The 19,505-nt window shown below is 47.4% G+C and overlaps 3 protein-coding genes across 3 annotated transcripts; all 3 read right to left on the bottom strand.

Moving 5' to 3' along the window:
- Window positions 1-15,393: 15,393 nt before the first annotated feature.
- On the bottom strand, window positions 15,394-16,455 carry LOC123771357 (uncharacterized). The gene has a single exon (XM_045763863.1). The coding sequence runs from the start codon at window positions 16,453-16,455 to the stop codon at window positions 15,394-15,396; it is 1,062 nt and encodes a 353-aa protein (XP_045619819.1).
- Window positions 16,456-16,522: 67 nt separating this feature from the next.
- On the bottom strand, window positions 16,523-17,152 carry LOC138352703 (uncharacterized). The gene has a single exon (XM_069305284.1). The coding sequence runs from the start codon at window positions 17,150-17,152 to the stop codon at window positions 16,523-16,525; it is 630 nt and encodes a 209-aa protein (XP_069161385.1).
- A 21-nt stretch (window positions 17,153-17,173) lies between these two features.
- LOC123771356 (uncharacterized) lies at window positions 17,174-17,797 on the bottom strand. The gene has a single exon (XM_045763862.1). The coding sequence runs from the start codon at window positions 17,795-17,797 to the stop codon at window positions 17,174-17,176; it is 624 nt and encodes a 207-aa protein (XP_045619818.1).
- Window positions 17,798-19,505: the final 1,708 nt, after the last annotated feature.

Below are 19,505 nucleotides of genomic sequence, written 5' to 3'. Positions count from 1 at the left end.
ACTGGAGTACTTGCTGCTGGTGTTGGAGCTAGTGATGGCGTTACTTCTGCTTTTTTTACTACTGGTACTTTAGCAGGTCTCTCATCGATGGTTTTACGAGGTACTAGATAATATTCTTTCATTTTTATTTATTAAATAACCTGGTAATTAAACTAGCAGCTATGGGTAATAATATACCGAGGATACTGCCTCCTTTACGAGTCAATAAAATACGCTTTTTGTTTGAAATTGAGGGTTTCTTGCAAGCCAGCGAATGCAAGGTGTCTCTGTATTTCTTCAATTTGACTATAACTTTCTTCTTAACCGGAAGCCTATTTTTCAGAAAATTGTTGAAAATCTCTGACAAGCAATGAATATGTGGTTTTTTAAACTGAGCAATCAATTTTTTCCTGGCTGAGGAATTAAGTTTGCTCAGCAAGGTCACCAAGTCTCTGTACTTGTATACTAATGGCTTCTTCATATCTTCAACAAATCATCAGCATCAATCCACTGATCAAATGAAGAATCGTAGCCTTCGTACCTTACTTTATACTGTAATTTATTATTAGGCAATGTACGTTTGCGTAGTACTTTCTCAATATTAAATGCAACTGGTAAATGGGTTAGGGTTAATTCTTCCTTGTAAAACCCTCCGTCAATAGGCTTGTTATTCAAATCTTGTAAAAAATATAATGGGATAGGCTGGCTTTTATCAATACGAATAATTCTGAAAATTTCTTCAGTGTTTTGTCTAGCAAAACCTTTCTTGAATGTCGAAATTCTGTTGGAGAGAGTAATGCGAACTGTGTCCCCGACAGCTAGTAGAGAACTAAGACCTGCTTTAGGTTTGTCCTTACTTTTATACATGAGATTGAACTGTTTCTTTATATCTTGTGGGCGAGATAAAGCATGGACGTCAACTGGAGTCCGACCACCTAACCCTCGGTGGGGTGTTGTGTTATACGCCTTTATGATATCAGGCAATATGGGCAGATATCTCGAGGTATTGTGCGCAGTCATATATTTATAAATCTTGGTTTTCATGGTACGTATAAAGCGTTCAGCGATGGCGGCTTTTGTTTCTTGAGAAAATACGCTATACAGTTTAATATTTTTAGCTGCAAGCATTCGTTGCATATGAGAATTATAAAATTCTCCTCCTCGATCTGTATTTATTTTACGTATTCCTTGGAAATATGAGGATTCCAATATGTTTTTCAGAGCCTTACTCACAGTCTGTCCATCTTTGCGTTTCAGAGGTGCGACTTGCGCATACCGTGAAAAAATATCGACACAGACGAGAATGTATTTAATATCATCATTGTATTTGGCCAATAATCCCATTTCTGCTAAATCACAAGCTAAATATATACGGGGTTTAGGACTCAGCACCTTTCTTCGTTGAAATTTGCGAGGTTTTAATGCGTGCAAAGTGTAAGCTTTAGACGATTTCAAGTATTCTTTGACATCTGATAAAGTAATATCTGGCTTTATAGTTTTAGCTTCTTTATACAACCTATTGACCCCCCCTAACCCTCCTGTGGATGCGGGGTTATAATAAATTTTATCTAGTACGTGCTCCATCTTCTAATAAAGTGATATCTGATTGTATGGTTTTAGCTGTTTTATACATCCGATATACCAACCCCCCTAACCTCCCCTTGTGGTTGTTGTTATGTACATTCACCATTGGTAAACAATTTCGTATGGATGCTCACCAACAATATTGCTACGGAAGGTAATGCGTTCAGGGGTTTTCACTCCTAAATCCACCAATAAATACCCATAAGGTTTACTGATGGCTTTCTTGTAGATATCTAAAAGCTTTTTAGAATCTTGTTTTCCAAATAACTGCCGTCCTAAAGTCTCAATTTGAGCTAAATCTCTAGATTTCACTAATATGAAATGGGAGGCGTTTAAACTTATACTTCTAGCATATTTCCCAGAGAAAAATATATTTTGGGTAATGAATATGCACGAAATAGCAAGATGTCTGCCTTTAGTGAAGATATCAGACACAATTTTGGAATTGGCAGATTCGATGAACAAGTCATCGATAATAATTAAAATAGGCGAATCATCTGTACGTTCATCTAAAGGGTTAATAATTTCAGGTTGAGCAATTATTTTCTTGTTAATTACTGGATCGTCTAGCAATGCTCTGTAACTGCCGCCGCATATAATAATACTGGAGAATTTCAGATGGTATTTTTGTACGAGTTTAGTGCACAAATAAGATTTTCCGCCATTGGAAAATCCTGCAATGATTATTCTGCTTGGTTCATTGAAAATATCAAGTTGTTCTTCAGTGATAGGTGAACTATCCATGACTCGTGTTGAGTTTGTACTGACATAAGTATGATAAGGTTATTATATTTAAACATGGAAGGTTTCATAGAAACATCAAAGCATACATTTCATATTTTTTATTTTTTGCATAGAACATTTTCAAAACATAGGTTAGGGGGGGCACTGTTTTATAAAAACATCAAAGTATACATTTCATAATTTTTATTTTTTATATACAACAGAACATTTTCAACATAGATATACAACAGAACATTTTCAACATAGGTTAAGGGAGACTGCATTTTCAGAACATCAGTGATGAGTCAGGGGCCCCGCAATTTTTCAAACATCAATGACAGGTTAGGGGAGGTAGCAATTTTCTAAACATCAATGATAGGTTAGGGGAGGTAGCAATTTTCAAACATCAATGTCAGGTTAGGGGAGGTAGCAATTGTCAAACATCAATGATAGGTTAGGGGAGGTGGCAATTGTCAAACATCAATCTCAGGTTAGGGGAGGTAGCAATTGTCAAACATCAATGATAGGTTAGGGGAGGTAGCAATTGTCAAACATCAATCTCAGGTTAGGGGAGGTAGCAATTTTCAAGCATCAATGTCAGGTTAGGGGAGGTTGCAATGTTCCATCACCAATTTCTTCAGTCACTAATTGTGAGGATACGTCTTGTTCACCAGTGCATCGCGTTTTCCCCACATATTGAATATGGGATGGAATCCACGTCTCACAGGACGTGCAGCAGCAGCAGGTGCAGGTACATCCTCCTCCTCCTCCTCATTCTCTTCTTCATGAATTTCTGCTCGAGGTATATCGGGGTGTCCGTACGCCAAAGACTGTGTAGGACTCAGTACATAACGTTTATCGTCAAAGGCGGACAATCCACGTTTTGTAGTGAGACAGGTACACATACGGCCTTTAACATTCCTAATAGATCTGGATTGGAACCTCTGCCCAATATTTAACTCTAAAGCACTTTGGAAAGCAGCATGAGTGAGTTTAGACTGATGATAAGTGGGAATACCTTTACAACGACAGATCTGAACCTGATCTTGAGTGAGAATCGAGTACATTTTAGGCTTCAATGCAATGAGTTCTTTGATAATTTTGGCTCCGACTTCCGATTTTAACAAACCTAGTTGACCTTTGCGAGAGTCATTGAAATAGGGATTTTCAGGAGGGAAATTGCTGAAATCCATATGCTGAGATAAAGGCAGTTTATTTAATTCCTCAAAAGCATTTGGACAGCTTAATTCAATCAAATACGAATCTGTATCCGTATACAGCAATCTAGCTTTGTCTCCATAATGAGCTTTGACCGTATTGTACCAAAAATCATATAGGATCCTCTTAGCTATTTGCAAGATCTGGAACCCCAAATAAGTTGGTGTATTGACTTTAAGTGATTGTTTCTTAACTGTGCAAATGACTCTGTCTTCACTTAACAAAATGCTCCGTTTGAAGAACGGATTGCGTGCATGCTTTTGGAATTTGTCTCGTGATGTAACTAAATAATGCTGATCGCCATATTTACTCACATTCGTCAAACTCTTGCCGTAAATTGCATTTGATACCAGCTTGAAAGCTTTACCCTTAATGGCGCAAGGTGTATTTGCACGTTCACGAGCATTTGTTTCGACAAATTCCTTAAGGTACTTGCTCTGTTGGAATTCATAAACTGCATTTACCTTAGCCACTTCCAATCCCAATTTCATCAGCATCTGAAGCAAATCTAAACTCACCAAGTAATCTTTTTGAGGGAGATGTGAAGCAATTAATTTATTATTTTTCTTGGGGAGTTTACGATCTTCGGTATTTAAAATATGTTTGCTATAATCGGACAAAAGATCAGTAGAAATATTAGCATGCGACAGGGTTAAAGGTAAGTCATCGGTGTACCGAGCCACCTCAGGTGCGACATGCTTAGTGTCACACATGACCCAATACCCTTTATCCCCATCACATGTAATATTTTCCAATCCTTGTTGGAGCCAATCATTGCATTCGGCAGCAGATAATTTACGGATCCCGCCTTGAGGAAGCAGTTCTGTCATACAGGTGGCGTATAAGCCATTAAAATCTAAATACAGAATATATTTATCGGTGCTAGAAGGATCAGCACCCGTATGCTCATTGTGTACACTTGTGTGTTGCCGTACAACAGAGGTAAATCCGCCTCTTAGATTTCTACGCAATACATCGTACAAATGGGGATCAGAAATAGAGTCCAAGACAACTTGGCTCTTAAACAAGAAAGCGTCCCATGCAAAACTAGATAACGAGACATAGTGTGTAATGTCTAACTTGTACAGCTCAAGCATGGTCTTGCGCCATACAGTAAACACATCACACAATAGTCCAGTATCTACTTTCAAATAGACCTTCAAGTAATCCCCAATGGTCTTGCATTCCGCTAATCTGAAGACTTCTTTAGCCTGTGTATAATCGGTCTCGCTTATGGCCTCGTGTTTTAAACTATTGAAAAAGGCTTCGGGAGGAGGAAGAGCCGGTTCATTTAATTTCTCCAAAGATGAAATATAATCATAACAGAAGACCTGCTTGCCTGTCTTCAATAAATGGTGGGCAGCTACAGGGACGTCATCTAGCATAACTGAGGTGTAAGTGGTGGGTTTACCTTCCCTGATATGTTCTTTAGCTAGTTTTTCCAGCCCACCATTTAGTAAAGCCAGACTATCCATAAACCGAAGTTTACCGATATCCACTTTCATGAACTTAAATCCATCTTTGGAGGCAATGTCAATTTCACGGTTAGGGATGTTAGACAATTCATTTAAAATTACCCCGAGGTCATAAGCCGCATTGTGAGAGAATGTATATAAATATTTATATGAGTTTCTGCATAACATGTTGCACCTTTGGCAATAGGCTGCTAGATAATTATTAAATTCAATAGCATGATCATGATGACGGTGCTTGTCCATAGCTGATTTAAATGGACTATAACACATTTCACATGTGGTCTGACGTCTATAGGCTTGCCAATGTTCACGTGTCATAGATATTTTGTATTCAGGCATGGTAGATTTGATTCTCTTCCATGCTTTCTCCAAAGTATCAATGAAATGATTCACAGGGTCATCCCCCATATACGTTAATTTATCTACCACCTCCAATTCCCTGTTGATGATGATAAAAGCATATGCCACAGCTTTGTGACGCTTCTCGATCATTCCTTGGGGATTGGAGGGGTCCAACAAGCACTCGAAATCATAATATGCCGTGTGAGACGGTCCATAAGCACGACCGTAATTTTGGAATTTGATTTTATGACCTTCAGGGTAAAATTTCAATGTTTGTTTAACTTCGCATGACTCTTCGTGATCCCGCATAGCATCAGGTGACAAATGAATTAAACACGAATGGCAAAAAATATGATTGTTAGGAATATTATATGTATTATCGCGCATGTTGCGAACATATTGATTGAAATCTTTAATGAGTACAAGATGCTGATCCTCCAACATGAGCAAAGGTACTTTAGGTGCAGAATGTTCCCTGCCTTTCCTAGCTAAGCTAATATAGTACCTATTGTCTTCACGAGTGAGCACATAGATAAAAATACTTAATTTATTTATACTTTCTATTTTATTAATGTTATCATATGTTATGGGAATTTCAATATCCTCACTCCAACGGACAAATCTAAGACACCACCTGGCTGACTTGGAACGCCTGCCAATGTTGCGTAAGTCCATCCCCCGAGCAAGACATATGTATGCTGCCAAACATTGGATCAAACATATATTTTGCTCGCCTTTAGGGTTGAAAATAAGTTGTTTCCCACGCAATTTATCCGGATAAGGTACGTATTCTCCTAGACGGATGGGATGTTGAACAGCTATAGAATTAATATAAAAGCCAGAAATGCTCTGTATACCTAGACTCGAACCTTCTGTCTCGGCAAAGAACTCTTCTAACTTATTTTCCAGTTCAGCAATCCATTGATCTACGACAACACTAGCCTCATGCCTAGATACAGTGCGTTGTTCAGCCCTTATAGGCAACTCTCCCTCAAAATCAGGTTCATTTTCTTGATTAAGCCGTTGTAAATTAAAAGTAAAATCAGGGTATATCAAGAGGGCAGGAGGGAAATTGGGGTGAACGGCGTCAAACAAGGATTCTATTTGCCGGATAAAATAATCGCGATATATAGTCAAATAATGGGCAGGATCTCCTTGGGCATGATCTGGGATGCTATATGAATGGCGTATGTACCCCCCATTGAAATTATTAATCACTTCAAGCACTTCGGGTTGAGGAGGAAGTAAAACATCTACCTGCTGTTGCTGTTCCTGAGGTGGTGGCGGAGAATTAGCGATAGGCTGGCTGGCCTCCATATCGGAATCAGCTTCCCAAACTAAATGCAGGGAGTCTTCTTCGTCCTCCAGTTGTGAACCTATAAGTAACAAGAATAAAGATTTCAGTTAATAAAATTTTAATATAGGGATTTTAATAATAATAATAATAATGACATTATTGAAATATGCAAATAATAATTAATGCGGATGTTACTTACGATTAGAACTTTCCCTGTTGTCATTTTCTTCTGGTGTTGGTGAGCGAGCTCGGCTCGTGCTAGGCTCTTCACAACCTCCTCCACGAGGATATTCTTCCTCTACCTCCACTACCTGCTGAGTTGGCGGGCCTAAAATCATATAAATGATCATGTAAATAATAATTGAAGATGATAAGCGAGGTATTTATATAAATATATCTAACAAGAATTGGGAATAGTTCAATATTGCAGAAAAACTATATTTAACTTACTTTCGTACTGGACGCTGTGGTGCGATGACGCTTCTGAGTGCTCTGAATCAGAACTAGTATCAGACTCGGAATCGTCTAGATACATGCAAAATGGACATGCATCAGGGTTGCGACCTGTAGATTTTAATTATTCTTTATAGTTATGCGTATTTTTTAAGGAATGCTGTATAGCTCTACGACTAATTGTAAATAATAATTCTTACAAAAATTTAGCTGCCGTAATTTAATAAAGAATGTATTTTTTTGTTCAGAATATTAATACAAATAACATCTGATGCTGCTGTTAAGTCATTTTTTTTTCAATAGTAACTATAAATATGCTATAACTCACAACATATCTATGGGAAATTTCTACAGTTGTCATAACCACACTGATACTTACGGATAGAACAAATCACTTTGGAGCAGGATGGACAAATCTTATCAAAATGTCCACGAGGTATTTTAAAGCACTGCTCACAGTAAACAACACACTGATGCCGAGGATTGGCGGTGAAGGTTATCCTACATTCAGCACATTTCGCCTGGCACACGTGGAATGGCCCTAGTTTAGGAGCCTTGCAAAGTTCACAAATATACATGGTCGATTTGATAGATACAAGACAGCGAAGTCGGATATTGCACAAGTGCTGGAGCTAGTTCAGAGTGCTAGCACAGGAAGCCTGAGTTGGACTGTCCTTTGGGCTGGGGGGAGGTCCTTATAAGGTCAGCTTGCCTGCTGCCAGATGTACGATCCTGCTTAAATTGCGGTACGACATTTGGGCTGCTGTTATACTTTGCACTTATTACAGAATTATTATTACAATCATGGATGATTAAATGCATATTCTTTAACCTCTGATTAGGTTAGGTGGGGATGGTTAGTCTAGTCATTTTTGAATAATAACATTAAATACAAATGCCAGTAGGACGCCAAAGGTAGCATTGGTTGTCTGGTGACGTCATACATAGCTAACCAGTAAGGTACTGTAATACCTTCACACCTATATGCTAATGACCATCAATACCTTATCCCTATACCTGAGCTCGCTTTACACGATGTCACTAAATAACAACAATAACTGTTCTGTAGAATTTATTTGTTTGTTATAAATAATATGTTAGGTTAGGTTAGGTTAGGAAGGTTTGATCGGGTTTATGAATAACAGAAAATATAAGTAATGAGCGAAAATACGAGCTATTGTAGCTGAATATCAACTTTGATGAAGCACAGAGTATAGGTGAGGTATTAAGCTAGATTAAGAGTTCACACTTATGTGTGAACCTCCTGGGATCCGCATTTAGCCCGTTGACACCTCGCGCCACATTAGGGATGATGACGTCACAAAAGGTGGTAACTGCAGAAGGCCTTATTTCAAAACATGAGAGGCTTGCTTTTACTGAATGAGTTTTTTTATTTGTTAAATGCTACAGTATGGTGTGGGAGGTATGTTTTGAGCGAATGTGAGACGCGCATAAGGAAAGGGTCACTACCGAACTCGCATTGAAATCACAAATGCCCAGGCCTCTATTTTTTAATATAAACGACTGTTAGCAGTTTTATTTTTTGCCCTATGTATAATAAACAATCCTTTAAGAAAGATTGTCAAAGCTCAAATTACTTTCTCTAGAAAGACGACGACGAAGAAGAAATAGGGGTGACATGATAGAGGTGTGACTGAATGGTCATAGTAAAGGGGAATATTATTAACCTATTATACGTATCAACATGAAACAGAATAGGAAATGAACTGGATAAGTTTTATATTTAGGAAAAAGACCTGGGTAAATACTGGTTCTGTAAACAGGGTTTGAACTCATTTCTTATGTTATTATTATGTAATCTTAGCTATAAAATGATCTTAGACAATGGGAAACCGTATGGTAATACCTAATTGTGAAAAAACGAGCTTATAATGATTAACGCCATTGCACATTAGGCTTGACAGAAGGCAGCATTTGAATCCCCCTTTGCTATAAATATTGAAAATGGGAATAATTACACTATAACAGAAAACGGACTAATACAGGAAAGATGAAGACGGGGGTGACGTCATTGACCATTAGCAATGTCTGTGCATGGCCCACTGGGGTAACGAAAAACAGGTACGCCAGAACGTGTCCCATCAAAACTGTAACGAAAAACAGGTACGCCAGAACGTGTCCCATCAAAACTGTAACGAAAAACAGGTACGCCAGAACGTGTCCCATCAAAACTGTAACGAAAAACAGGTACGCCAGAACGTGTCCCATCAAAACTGTAACGAAAAACAGGTACGCCAGAACGTGTCCCATCAAAACTGTAACGAAAAACAGGTACGCCAGAACGTGTCCCATCAAAACTGTAACGAAAAACAGGTACGCCAGAACGTGTCCCATCAAAACTGTAACGAAAAACAGGTACGCCAGAACGTGTCCCATCAAAACTGTAACGAAAAACAGGTACGCCAGAACGTGTCCCATCAAAACTGTAACGAAAAACAGGTACGCCAGAACGTGTCCCATCAAAACTGTAACGAAAAACAGGTACGCCAGAACGTGTCCCATCAAAACTGTAACGAAAAACAGGTACGCCAGAACGTGTCCCATCAAAACTGTAACGAAAAACAGGTACGCCAGAACGTGTCCCATCAAAACTGTAACGAAAAACAGGTACGCCAGAACGTGTCCCATCAAAACTGTAACGAAAAACAGGTACGCCAGAACGTGTCCCATCAAAACTGTAACGAAAAACAGGTACGCCAGAACGTGTCCCATCAAAACTGTAACGAAAAACAGGTACGCCAGAACGTGTCCCATCAAAACTGTAACGAAAAACAGGTACGCCAGAACGTGTCCCATCAAAACTGTAACGAAAAACAGGTACGCCAGAACGTGTCCCATCAAAACTGTAACGAAAAACAGGTACGCCAGAACGTGTCCCTCGAAAAAAGCAAAACGGACACGCGTAGGCGTACTTTCCACTACTCTCCCCCACCCTAAGTTTCTTCACTGTTGTCTTCCTCATGATGTGACTGTGTTGTAGTTTTGGTTTGGTCTTGGCTTTGTTAGCAATATCATTTTCATACCTTTTCTCAGCTGCTCTTCTCACACTAACATACTCGATCCTGGTTCTCTGGTATCTCTCTACTTTCAGGTGTTCTGTTATTACGGAAGTTCCTCCAAGCCCTTTTGTTCAGCTCCTTTGCTTTCATACATTCCCTAGTAAACCACGGATTCTTCTTTTGCTTCTGTTTTTTCAAAAACAGAGAAGCATGTGCATGTGGGGGCCTGTATGTGGGGACTAGCATGTGGTGGGTGTTTGCATGTGGAGGCTTGCATGTGGGGGTATGTATGTGGGGGCTTGCATGTGGGGGTATGCATGTGAGGGCTTGCATGTGGGGGTATGCATGTAGGGGCTTGCATGTGGGAACTTTCATGTGGAGGTTGTAAGTGGGGGCTTGCATGTTGGGGCTTGCATTTGGAGGCTTGCATGTGAGGGCTTGCATGTATGGGCGTGCATGTGCAGGTTGTGTGTGGGGGCTTGCATGTGGAGATTGCAAGTGGAGGTTTTATGTGGGGGCTTGCATGTAGGGGCTTGCATGTGGCGGCTTGCGTGTGGGGGATTGCGTGTGGGGGCTTGCATGTGGTCACTTCCATGTAGGCACTTGCATGTGGGCAGTTGCATATGGGCATTTATGTGGGAGCTTGTATGTAGGGGCTTTCACGTAGGGGTTTGCGCACGTGGGCACTTGCATGTTGGTGCATGCATGTGGGGGGGGACTTACATGTGGGGGACTTGCATGTGGGGGTTTGCGTGTAGGGGGGCCTGCATGTGGGCACTTGCATGTGGGTACTTGCAAGCCTCCACATGCATGTGAGGGTTTGCATGTGGGGGCTTACATGTGGGCACTTTCATATGGGGGCTTGCATGTGGGCACTTGCATGTGGGCACTTGCATGTGGGGGCTTGCATGTGGAGACTTGCATGTGGGGTCTTGGATGTGGGGGGCTTGCATGTGGGGCTTGCATGTGGAGACTTGCATGTGGGGTCTTGGGTGTGGGGGGCTTGCATGTGGGGGCTTTCATGTGGAGGCTTGCGTGTGGGGCTTTCATGCGGGGGCTTGCATGAGGGCACTTGCAAGTGGGCACTTGCATGAGGGTACTTGTATGTGGCGGCATGCATGTGGGGGCTTGCATGTGAAGGTTGCATGTGGGCACTTGCATGAGGGTACTTGCATGCCCCCACATACATGTGGCAGCTTGCATGTGAAGGTTGTATGTGTGAGCTTGCATGTGGGGGGCTTGCATGTGGGGGGGCTTGCATGTGGAGGTTGTATGTAAGGGCTTGCATGTGGTGGTTGCATTGGACCAACATTTTATGTTGGGGCTTGCATGACGGGGCTTGCAAGTGGAGGTTGAATGTGGAGGTTTGCATGTGGGCACTTGCATATGGAGGCTTGCATGTGGCGGCTTCCATGTGGAGGCTTGCATGTGGCGGCTTACATGTGGAGGATAGCATGTGGGGGCTTGCATGGGGGGGGGACTTGCATGGTGGGGTTTGCATGTGGAGGCTTGCATGTGGAGGTTGCATGTGGGAGCTTGCATGTGGGGGGGGGGGCTTACATGTAGGTGCTTGCATGTGGAGGTTGCATCGGTGGGCTTGCATGTGGAGGTTGCATTTAGGGGCTTGCATGTGGGGGCTTGCATGTGGGGGCTTGCATGTGGGGGCTTGCATGTGGGGGCTTGCATGTGGGGGCTTGCATGTTGGGGCTTGCATGTGGGGGCTTGCATGTGGGGGCTTGCATGTGGGGGCTTGCATGAGGGGGCTTGCATGAGGGGGCTTGCATGTGGGGGCTGCATGTGGAGGCTTGCATGTGGGGCTTGCATGTAGGAGCTTGTATGTAGGGGGGCTTCCATGTGGGGGGCTTCCATGTGGGGGGGCTTCCATGTGGGGGTTCCGTGTGGGGCTCGCATGTGGAGGTTGAATGTAGGGGTTTGCGTGTGGGAGCTTGCATGTGGGGGCTTGCATGTGGAGGTTGTATGTGGGAGCTTGCATGTGAGGGCGTGCATGTGAGTGTTGAACGTTGGGCTTGCATGTGGAGGTTGCTTGTGGGGGCTCGAATGTGGGGTTGCATGTGCAGGCTTGTATTTGGGGGCTTACATTAGAGGGTTGCATGTAGGGGCTTGCATGTGGGAGCTTGCATGTGGGGGCTTGCATGTGGAGGTTGCATTTAGGGGCTTGCATGTGGTGGTTTATGTGTGGGCCTGCATGTGGTGGTTGCCTGTGTGGGTTTCCATGTGGGGGTTTGCATGTGGGGTCTTGTATGTGGGCACATGCATGTGTAGGCTTGTATGTAGGCACTTGTATGTGGAGGCTTGCATTTGGAGGCTTGCATGTTGGGGCTAGCATGTGGGATCTTGCATGGGAAGCTTGCATGTTGGGGGCTCGCATGTGGAGGTTGCAAGTGGAGTTGAATGTGGGGGTTTGCATGTGGGTGCTTGCATGTGGGGTTTTGCGTGTGGGAGCTTGAATGTGGGGGGCTTGCAAGCCTCCACGTTTAAGCCTCCACATGCATGAGAGGGTTTGCATGTGGGGGCTTGAATGTGGAGGCTTGCATGTGGGGCACTTGCATGTGGGGCACTTGCATGTGGGGGCTTGCATGTGGGAGCTTGCATGTGGAGGTTGCATGTGGGGGGGGCTTGCATATGGAGGTTGCATGTGGAGGCTTGCATGGGAGGGCTTGCATGTGGGGGCTTGCATGTGGGGGCTTGCATGTAGGGGCTTGCATGTGGAGGCTTAAAAGTGGGCACTTGCTTGTGGGGGCTTGCATGTGGGAGCTTGCATGTGGGAGCTTGCATGTGGAGGTTGCATGTGGGGGGCTTGCATGTGGAGGCTTGCATGGCAGGGCTTGCATGTGGGAGCTTGCATGTGGGGGGCTTACATGTAGGGGCATGCATGTAGGGTCTTGCATGTGGAGTTGCATTTAGGGGTTGTATATGAGGGGCTTGCATGTGGAGTTGCATTTAGGGGTTGTATATGGGGGGCTTGCAAGTGGGGGGCTTGCATGTGGGGGGGCTTGCATGTGGAGGTTGCATGTGGGGGCTTGCATGTGGGGGCTTGCATGTGGGGGCATGCATGTGGGGGCTTGCATGAGGGGGCTTGCATGTGGAGGTTGTATGTGGGGCTTGCATTTGGGGGGGCTAGCATGTGAGGGCCTGCATGTGGGGGCTTGCATGTGGGGGCTTAAATGTTGGGCTTGCATGTGGAGGTTGCATGTGGGGGCTTGCATGTGTGGGCTTGCATTTGAACGTTGAATGTTGGGCTTGCATGTGGAGGATTGCATTTGGGGGCTTGCATGTGGAGGATGCATGTGGGGGGCTTGCATATGGAGGTTGCATGTGGGGGCTTGCATATGGAGGTTGCATGTGGCGGCTAACATGTGGGGGGGGACTTGCATGTGGGAGATTGCATGTGGAGGTTGCATTTAAGGGCTTGCATATGAGAGCTTGCATGTGGTGGTTGTATGTGTGGGCTTGTATGTGGGCACTTGCATGTGTAGGCTTGCATGTAGGCACTTGTGGAGGCTTGAATGTGGGGGCTTACAAGTGGGGGGGGGGATTGCATGTGCGGGCTTGCATGTGGGCATTTGCATGTCGTGGCCTCCATATTGGGGCTTGCATGTGAGCACTTGCATGTTCAGGCTTGCATGTGGGCACTTGCATGTGGGGGCGTGCATGTGGGCAATTTCATGTTGGGGCTTGCACGTGGAGGTTGAATCCGTTTGGTCTGCATGTGGGGGCTTGCATGTGGAGGTTGCATGTGGGGGGCTTGCATTTGGGGGGCTTGCATGTGAGGGCTTGCATGAGGAAGTTGTATGTAGTTGCTTGCCTGTGGGTTGACTTGCATGTGGGGGTGTGCGGGGGGGAGCTTGCATGTGGGGGCTTGCATGTGGAGGATGCATGTTGGGGTTTGCATATGTAGGTTGCATGTGGAGGGCTTACATGAGGGGGCTTGCATGTGGGAGATTGCATGTGTTATACTCAAATTCTGTCAGTTGAAATGTAACCAATCACAGGCAAGTAGACCTCTGACGTCATGCCAGACAGAGGAGCATCAAGCCATGCTCCCAGCAGCCTCAGTTCTCTCTCAGACCCAGAGTAAGGTGGACCTCGGTTGGCCAGATATATACCTTGTTGTCTCGGTCAATAAATATATACAGAGGCGACTACTGTGTCTACATTCAACCCGAACAAGGCAAACGAATACATGTGGAGGTTGCATTTAAGGGCTTGCATGTGGGAGCTTACATGTGGTGGTTGTATGTGTGGTCTTGCATGTCAGGGTTTGCAAGTGGGGGCTTGTATGTGGGCACTTGAATGTGTAGGCTTACATGTGGAGGTTGCATGTTGTGGGCTTACATGTGGAGGTTGCACGTTGTGGGCTTGCATGTGGGTTCTTGCGTTTTGGGGGCTTGCATGTGGGGGTTTGCATGTGAAGGCTTGCATGTGAGGGCTTGGACGTGGGGACCTGCATGTGGAAGTTGTATGTGGTTGCTTAATTGCCTGTTGGGAACTTGCATGTAGAGGTGTGCGTGTGGGGGGCTTGCATTCTGGGGGACTTGCCTGTAGGGGGACTTGCGTGTGGAGGTTGTATGTGGGAGGCTTGCATGTGGGGACTTGCATGTAGGAGGCTTCCATGTGGGTGCTTGCATGTGGAGGTTGCATGAATGGGGCTTGCACGTGCAGGTTAAATGTGGGGGTTTGCATGTGGGGGCTTGCATGTATGGGGCTTGCATGTGGAGGTTGCATGTGGGGGAATGCATGTGAGGGTTTCATGTGGGGGTTTACATGAGGGTTGCAGGAAGGGGCTTGCATGTGGGGACTTGCATGTAAGGGCTTGTGTTTGGGGGCTTGTGTTTGGGGACTTGCATGTGGGGCTTGCATGTGAGCACTTGCTTTTGGGGGCTTGCATGTGGGCACTTGCGTGTTGGGGCTTGCATGTGGGAACTTGCATGTGGAGGTTGCGTGTGGGAGCTTGCGTGTGGGGGCTTGCATGTGGATGTTGCATTTGGGGGCTTGCATTTGGGGGCTTGCAGGTGCAGGTTGCAGTTAGGGGCTTGCATATGGGGGCTTGCATTTTGGGGGGCTTGCATGTGGGCACTTGCATGTGAGGGCCTCTACGTTGGGGCTTGCATGTGGGCACTTGAATGTGTAGGCTTGCATGTGGGGGCTTGCATGTGGAGGCTGAATCCGGTTGGCCTGCATGTGGGGGCTTGTATGTGGATTTTGCATGTTGTGGGCTTTCTTGTGGAGGTTGCATTTGGGGGCTTGCATGTGGGGGCTTGCATTTAAGGGGCTTGGTTGTTCAGGTTGCATTTGGGGTCTTGCATGTGGGGGCTTGCATATTGGGGGCTTGCATGTGGGGGCTTGCATGTGGAGGCTTGCATGTAGAGGCTTGCACGTGGGGACTTGCATGTGGAAGTTGTATGTGGTTGCTTGCCTGTGGGGAACTTGCATGTAGGGGTGTGCGGGTGGGAGTTTGCATGTGGGGGGCTTGCATGAGGAGCTTGCATGTGGGGGGAACTGCGTGTGGAGGTTGTATGTGGGAGGCTTGAACGTGGGAGGCTTGCATGTGGTGAGCTTTAATGTGGAGGTTGCATGTGGGAACTTGCATGTGGGGGCTTTCATGTGGATGTTGCATTTGGGGGCTTGCATTTGGGGGCTTGCATGTGCAGGTTGCAAGTGGGGGGCTTGCAAGTGGGGGGGCTTGCAAGTGGGGGTTTGCATGTGGGAGCTTGCATGTGGGAGCTTGCATGTAGGGGCATTCATGTGGGGACTTGCATGTGGAGGGCTTGCATGCGGGGGGCTTGCATGTGGAGGCTTGCATGTGGGGGCTTGCTTGTGGGGGCTTGCTTGTGGGGGCTGACATATGAAGGTTGCATGTGGTGATCTTGCATGTGGGAGCTTGCGTGTGGAGGTTGCACGTGGGGCTTGCATGTGGGAGCTTGCATGTGGTGGGCTTGCATGTGGTGGGCTTGCATGTGGTGGGCTTGCATGTGGGGGGTTGCATGTGGGCACTTGGATATGGGGGCTTGCATGTGGACACTTCCATGTGGGGGGGCCTGCATGTAGGGGCATGCATGTGGGGGGCTTGAATGTGTAATCTTGCATGTGGAGGCTTGCATGTGGGCACTTGCATGTGGAGGCTTGCATGTTGGGGCTTGCATGTGGTGGGCTTGCATGTGTGGGGCTTGCATAAGGGGGCTTGCATGTGGGCACTTGGATATGGGGGCTTGCATGTGGACGCTTCCATGTGGGGGGCCTGCATGTAGGGGCATGCATGTGGGGGGCTTGAATGTGTAATCTTGCATGTGGAGGCTTGCATGTGGGCACTTGCATGTGGAGGCTTGCATGTTGGGGCTTGCATGTGGGGGCTTGCATGTGGGCACTTGCATGTGTGGGGCCTGCATGTGTAGGCTTGTATGTGGGCACTTTCAAGCCCCCACATGCCTGTGGGGCTTGCATGTGGGCACTTGCATGTACTGGGTTTGCATGTGTGTGCTTGCATGTGGGTACTTCCATTTGGAAGCTTGCATGTTGGGGATGGCATGTGGGGGCTTGCATGTGAGGGCTTGCATGTAGGCACTTGCATTTAGGCACTTGCATGTGGGGGCTTGTATGTGGGGTCTTGCATGTGAGCACTTGCATATGGGGGGCTTGCATGTGGGGTCTTGCATTTGGGGGCATGCATATGGGGGCTTGCATGTAGACGATGTATGTGGGTTCTTGCATGTGGGAGCTTGCATGTTGAGGTTGTATGTAAGGGCTTGCATGTGGGGGCTTGCAAGCCCCCACATACAACCCTTGCATACAACCTCCACATGCAAGCCCCCACATGCATGTGGGGCTTGCATGTAGGGGTCTTGGATGTGGGAGCTTGTATGTGGGAGCTTGCATGTGGGGGCTTGCATGTTGGGGCTTGCATATAGAGGTTTAATGTGGAGGTTCCAAGTGGAGGTTTTATATGGGGGCTTACATGTTGGGGCTTGCATGTGGAGGCTTGCATATAGGGGGCTTGCATGTGGGCACTTGCATGTAGGGAGCTTGCATGTGGGGGCTTGCATGTGGAGGTAGCATTTGGGTGCTTACATTTGGGGGTCTTGCAAGTGGGGGGCTTGCATGTGGGAGCTTGCATGTGGAGGTTGCATATGGGGGCTTGCATATGAAGGTTGCATGTGGTGATCTTGCATGTGGGGGCTTGCATGTGGGAGCTTGCGTGTGGAGGTTGCACATGGGGCTTGCATGTGGGGGCTAGCATGTGGGGGCTTGCATGTGGGGGCTTGCATGTAGGAGCTTGCATGTGGTGGATTTGCATGTGGAGGTTGCATGTGGGCACTTGTATGTAGGCACTTGCATGTGGGGGGGCTTTCATGTGGATGTTGCATTTGGGGGCTTGCATTTGGGGGCTTGTATGTGAGGGCTTCCACGTTGGGGCTTGCATGTGGGCACTTGAATGTGTTGGCTTTCATGTGGGGGCTTGCATGTGGGAGCTTGCATGTGGGGGGCTTGCATGTTTGGGGCTTGCATGTGGAGGTTGAATCCGGTTGGCCTACATGTGGGGCTTGTATGTGGAGGTTGCATGTTGTGGGCTTACATGTGGAGGTTGCATTTGGGGGCGTGCATGTGGGGGCTTGCATGTGGGGGACTAGCATGTGGGGGTCTTGAATGTAGAGGCTTGCATGTGGAAGCTTGCACGTCGGGTCTTCCATGTGGGGGGCTTGCATGAAGGGGGAGGGGTGCGGGTGGGAGTTTGCATGTGGGGGCTTTCATGAGGGAGCTTGCATGTGGGGGCATGCATATCGGGGGATTGCATTTGGGGGGAATTGCGTGTGGAGGTTGTATGTGGGAGCATGCAAGCCTCCACATGCAAGCCTCCACTTGCAAGCCTCCACATGCATGTGCCCACATGCAGGCCTCCACATGCATGTGCCCACATGCAGGCCTCCACGTGCAAGCCCCCCACATGCAGGCCTCCACGTGCAAGCCCCCCACATGCAGGCCTCCACGTGAAAGCCCCCCACATGCAGGCCTCCACGTGCAAGCCCCCCACATGCAGGCCTCCACGTGCAAGCCCTCCACATGCAGGCCTCCACGTGCAAGCCCCCCACATGCAGGCCTCCACGTGCAAGCCCCCCACATGCAGGCCTCCACGTGCAAGCCCCCCACATGCAGGCCTCCACGTGCAAGCCCCCCACATGCAGGCCTCCACGTGCAAGCCCCCCACATGCAGGCCTCCACGTGCAAGCCCCCCACATGCAGGCCTCCACGTGCAAGCCCCCCACATGCAGGCCTCCACGTGCAAGCTCCCCACATGCAGGCCTCCACGTGCAAGCCCCCCACATGCAGGCCTCCACGTGCAAGCCCCCCACATGCAGGCTTCCACGTGCAAGCCCCCCACATGCAGGCCTCCACGTGCAAGCCCCCCACATGCAGGCCTACACGTGCAAGCCCCCCACATGCAGACCTCCACGTGCAAGCCCCCCACATGCAGGCCTCCACGTGCAAGCCTCCCACATGCAGGCCTACACGTGCAAGCCCCCCACATGCAGGCCTACACGTGCAAGCCCCCCACATGCATGACTCCACATGCAAGCCCCCCCACATGGAAGTGCCCACATGCATGACTCCACATGCAAGCCCCCCCACATGGAAGTGCCCACATGCATGACTCCACATGCAAGCCCACCCCCCACATGGAAGTGCTCACATGCATGACTCCACATGCAAGCCCCCCCCACATGGAAGTGCCCACATGCATGACTCCACATGCAAGCCCCCCCCACATTGAAGTGCCCACATGCATGACTCCACATGCAAGCCCCCCCCCCCACATGGAAGTGCCCACATGCATGACTCCACATGCAAGCCCCCCCCCACATGGAAGTGCCCACATGCATGACTCCACATGCAAGCCCCCCCCACATGGAAGTGCCCACATGCATGACTCCACATGCAAGCCCCCCCCCCCACATGGAAGTGCCCACATGCATGACTCCACATGCAAGCCCCCCCCCCCACATGGAAGTGCCCACATGCATGACTCCACATGCAAGCCCCCCCACATGGAAGTGCCCACATGCATGACTCCACATGCAAGCCCCCCCCCCACATGGAAGTGCCCACATGCATGACTCCACATGCAAGCCCCCCCCCCCTCATGGAAGTGCCCACATGCATGACTCCACATGCAAGCCCCCCCCACATGGAAGTGCCCACATGCATGACTCCACATGCAAGCCCCCCCCACATTGAAGTGCCCACATGCATGACTCCACATGCAAGCCCCCCCCCACATGGAAGTGCCCACATGCATGACTCCACATGCAAGCCCCCCCCACATGGAAGTGCCCACATGCATGACTCCACATGCAAGCCCCCCCCACATGGAAGTGCCCACATGCATGACTCCACATGCAA

The sequence above is a fragment of the Procambarus clarkii genome, chromosome 54 (assembly GCF_040958095.1).
Source record: "Procambarus clarkii isolate CNS0578487 chromosome 54, FALCON_Pclarkii_2.0, whole genome shotgun sequence".
In the NCBI taxonomy this organism is placed as follows: domain Eukaryota; kingdom Metazoa; phylum Arthropoda; class Malacostraca; order Decapoda; family Cambaridae; genus Procambarus; species Procambarus clarkii.
Note: the sequence above shows the minus strand (reverse complement) of the source record. Positions and strands in the feature narration are given on the sequence as shown.

What these genes read in the sequence shown, in the direction of transcription:
- LOC123771357 (XM_045763863.1), bottom strand. Translation starts at nt 16,455, where the DNA reads ATGCAAGCCCCAACATGCAAGCCTCCACATGCAAGTGCCCACATGCAA.
- LOC138352703 (XM_069305284.1), bottom strand. Translation starts at nt 17,152, where the DNA reads ATGCAAGCCCCCACATGCAAGCTCCCTACATGCAAGTGCCCACATGCA.
- LOC123771356 (XM_045763862.1), bottom strand. Translation starts at nt 17,797, where the DNA reads ATGGAAGACCCGACGTGCAAGCTTCCACATGCAAGCCTCTACATTCAA.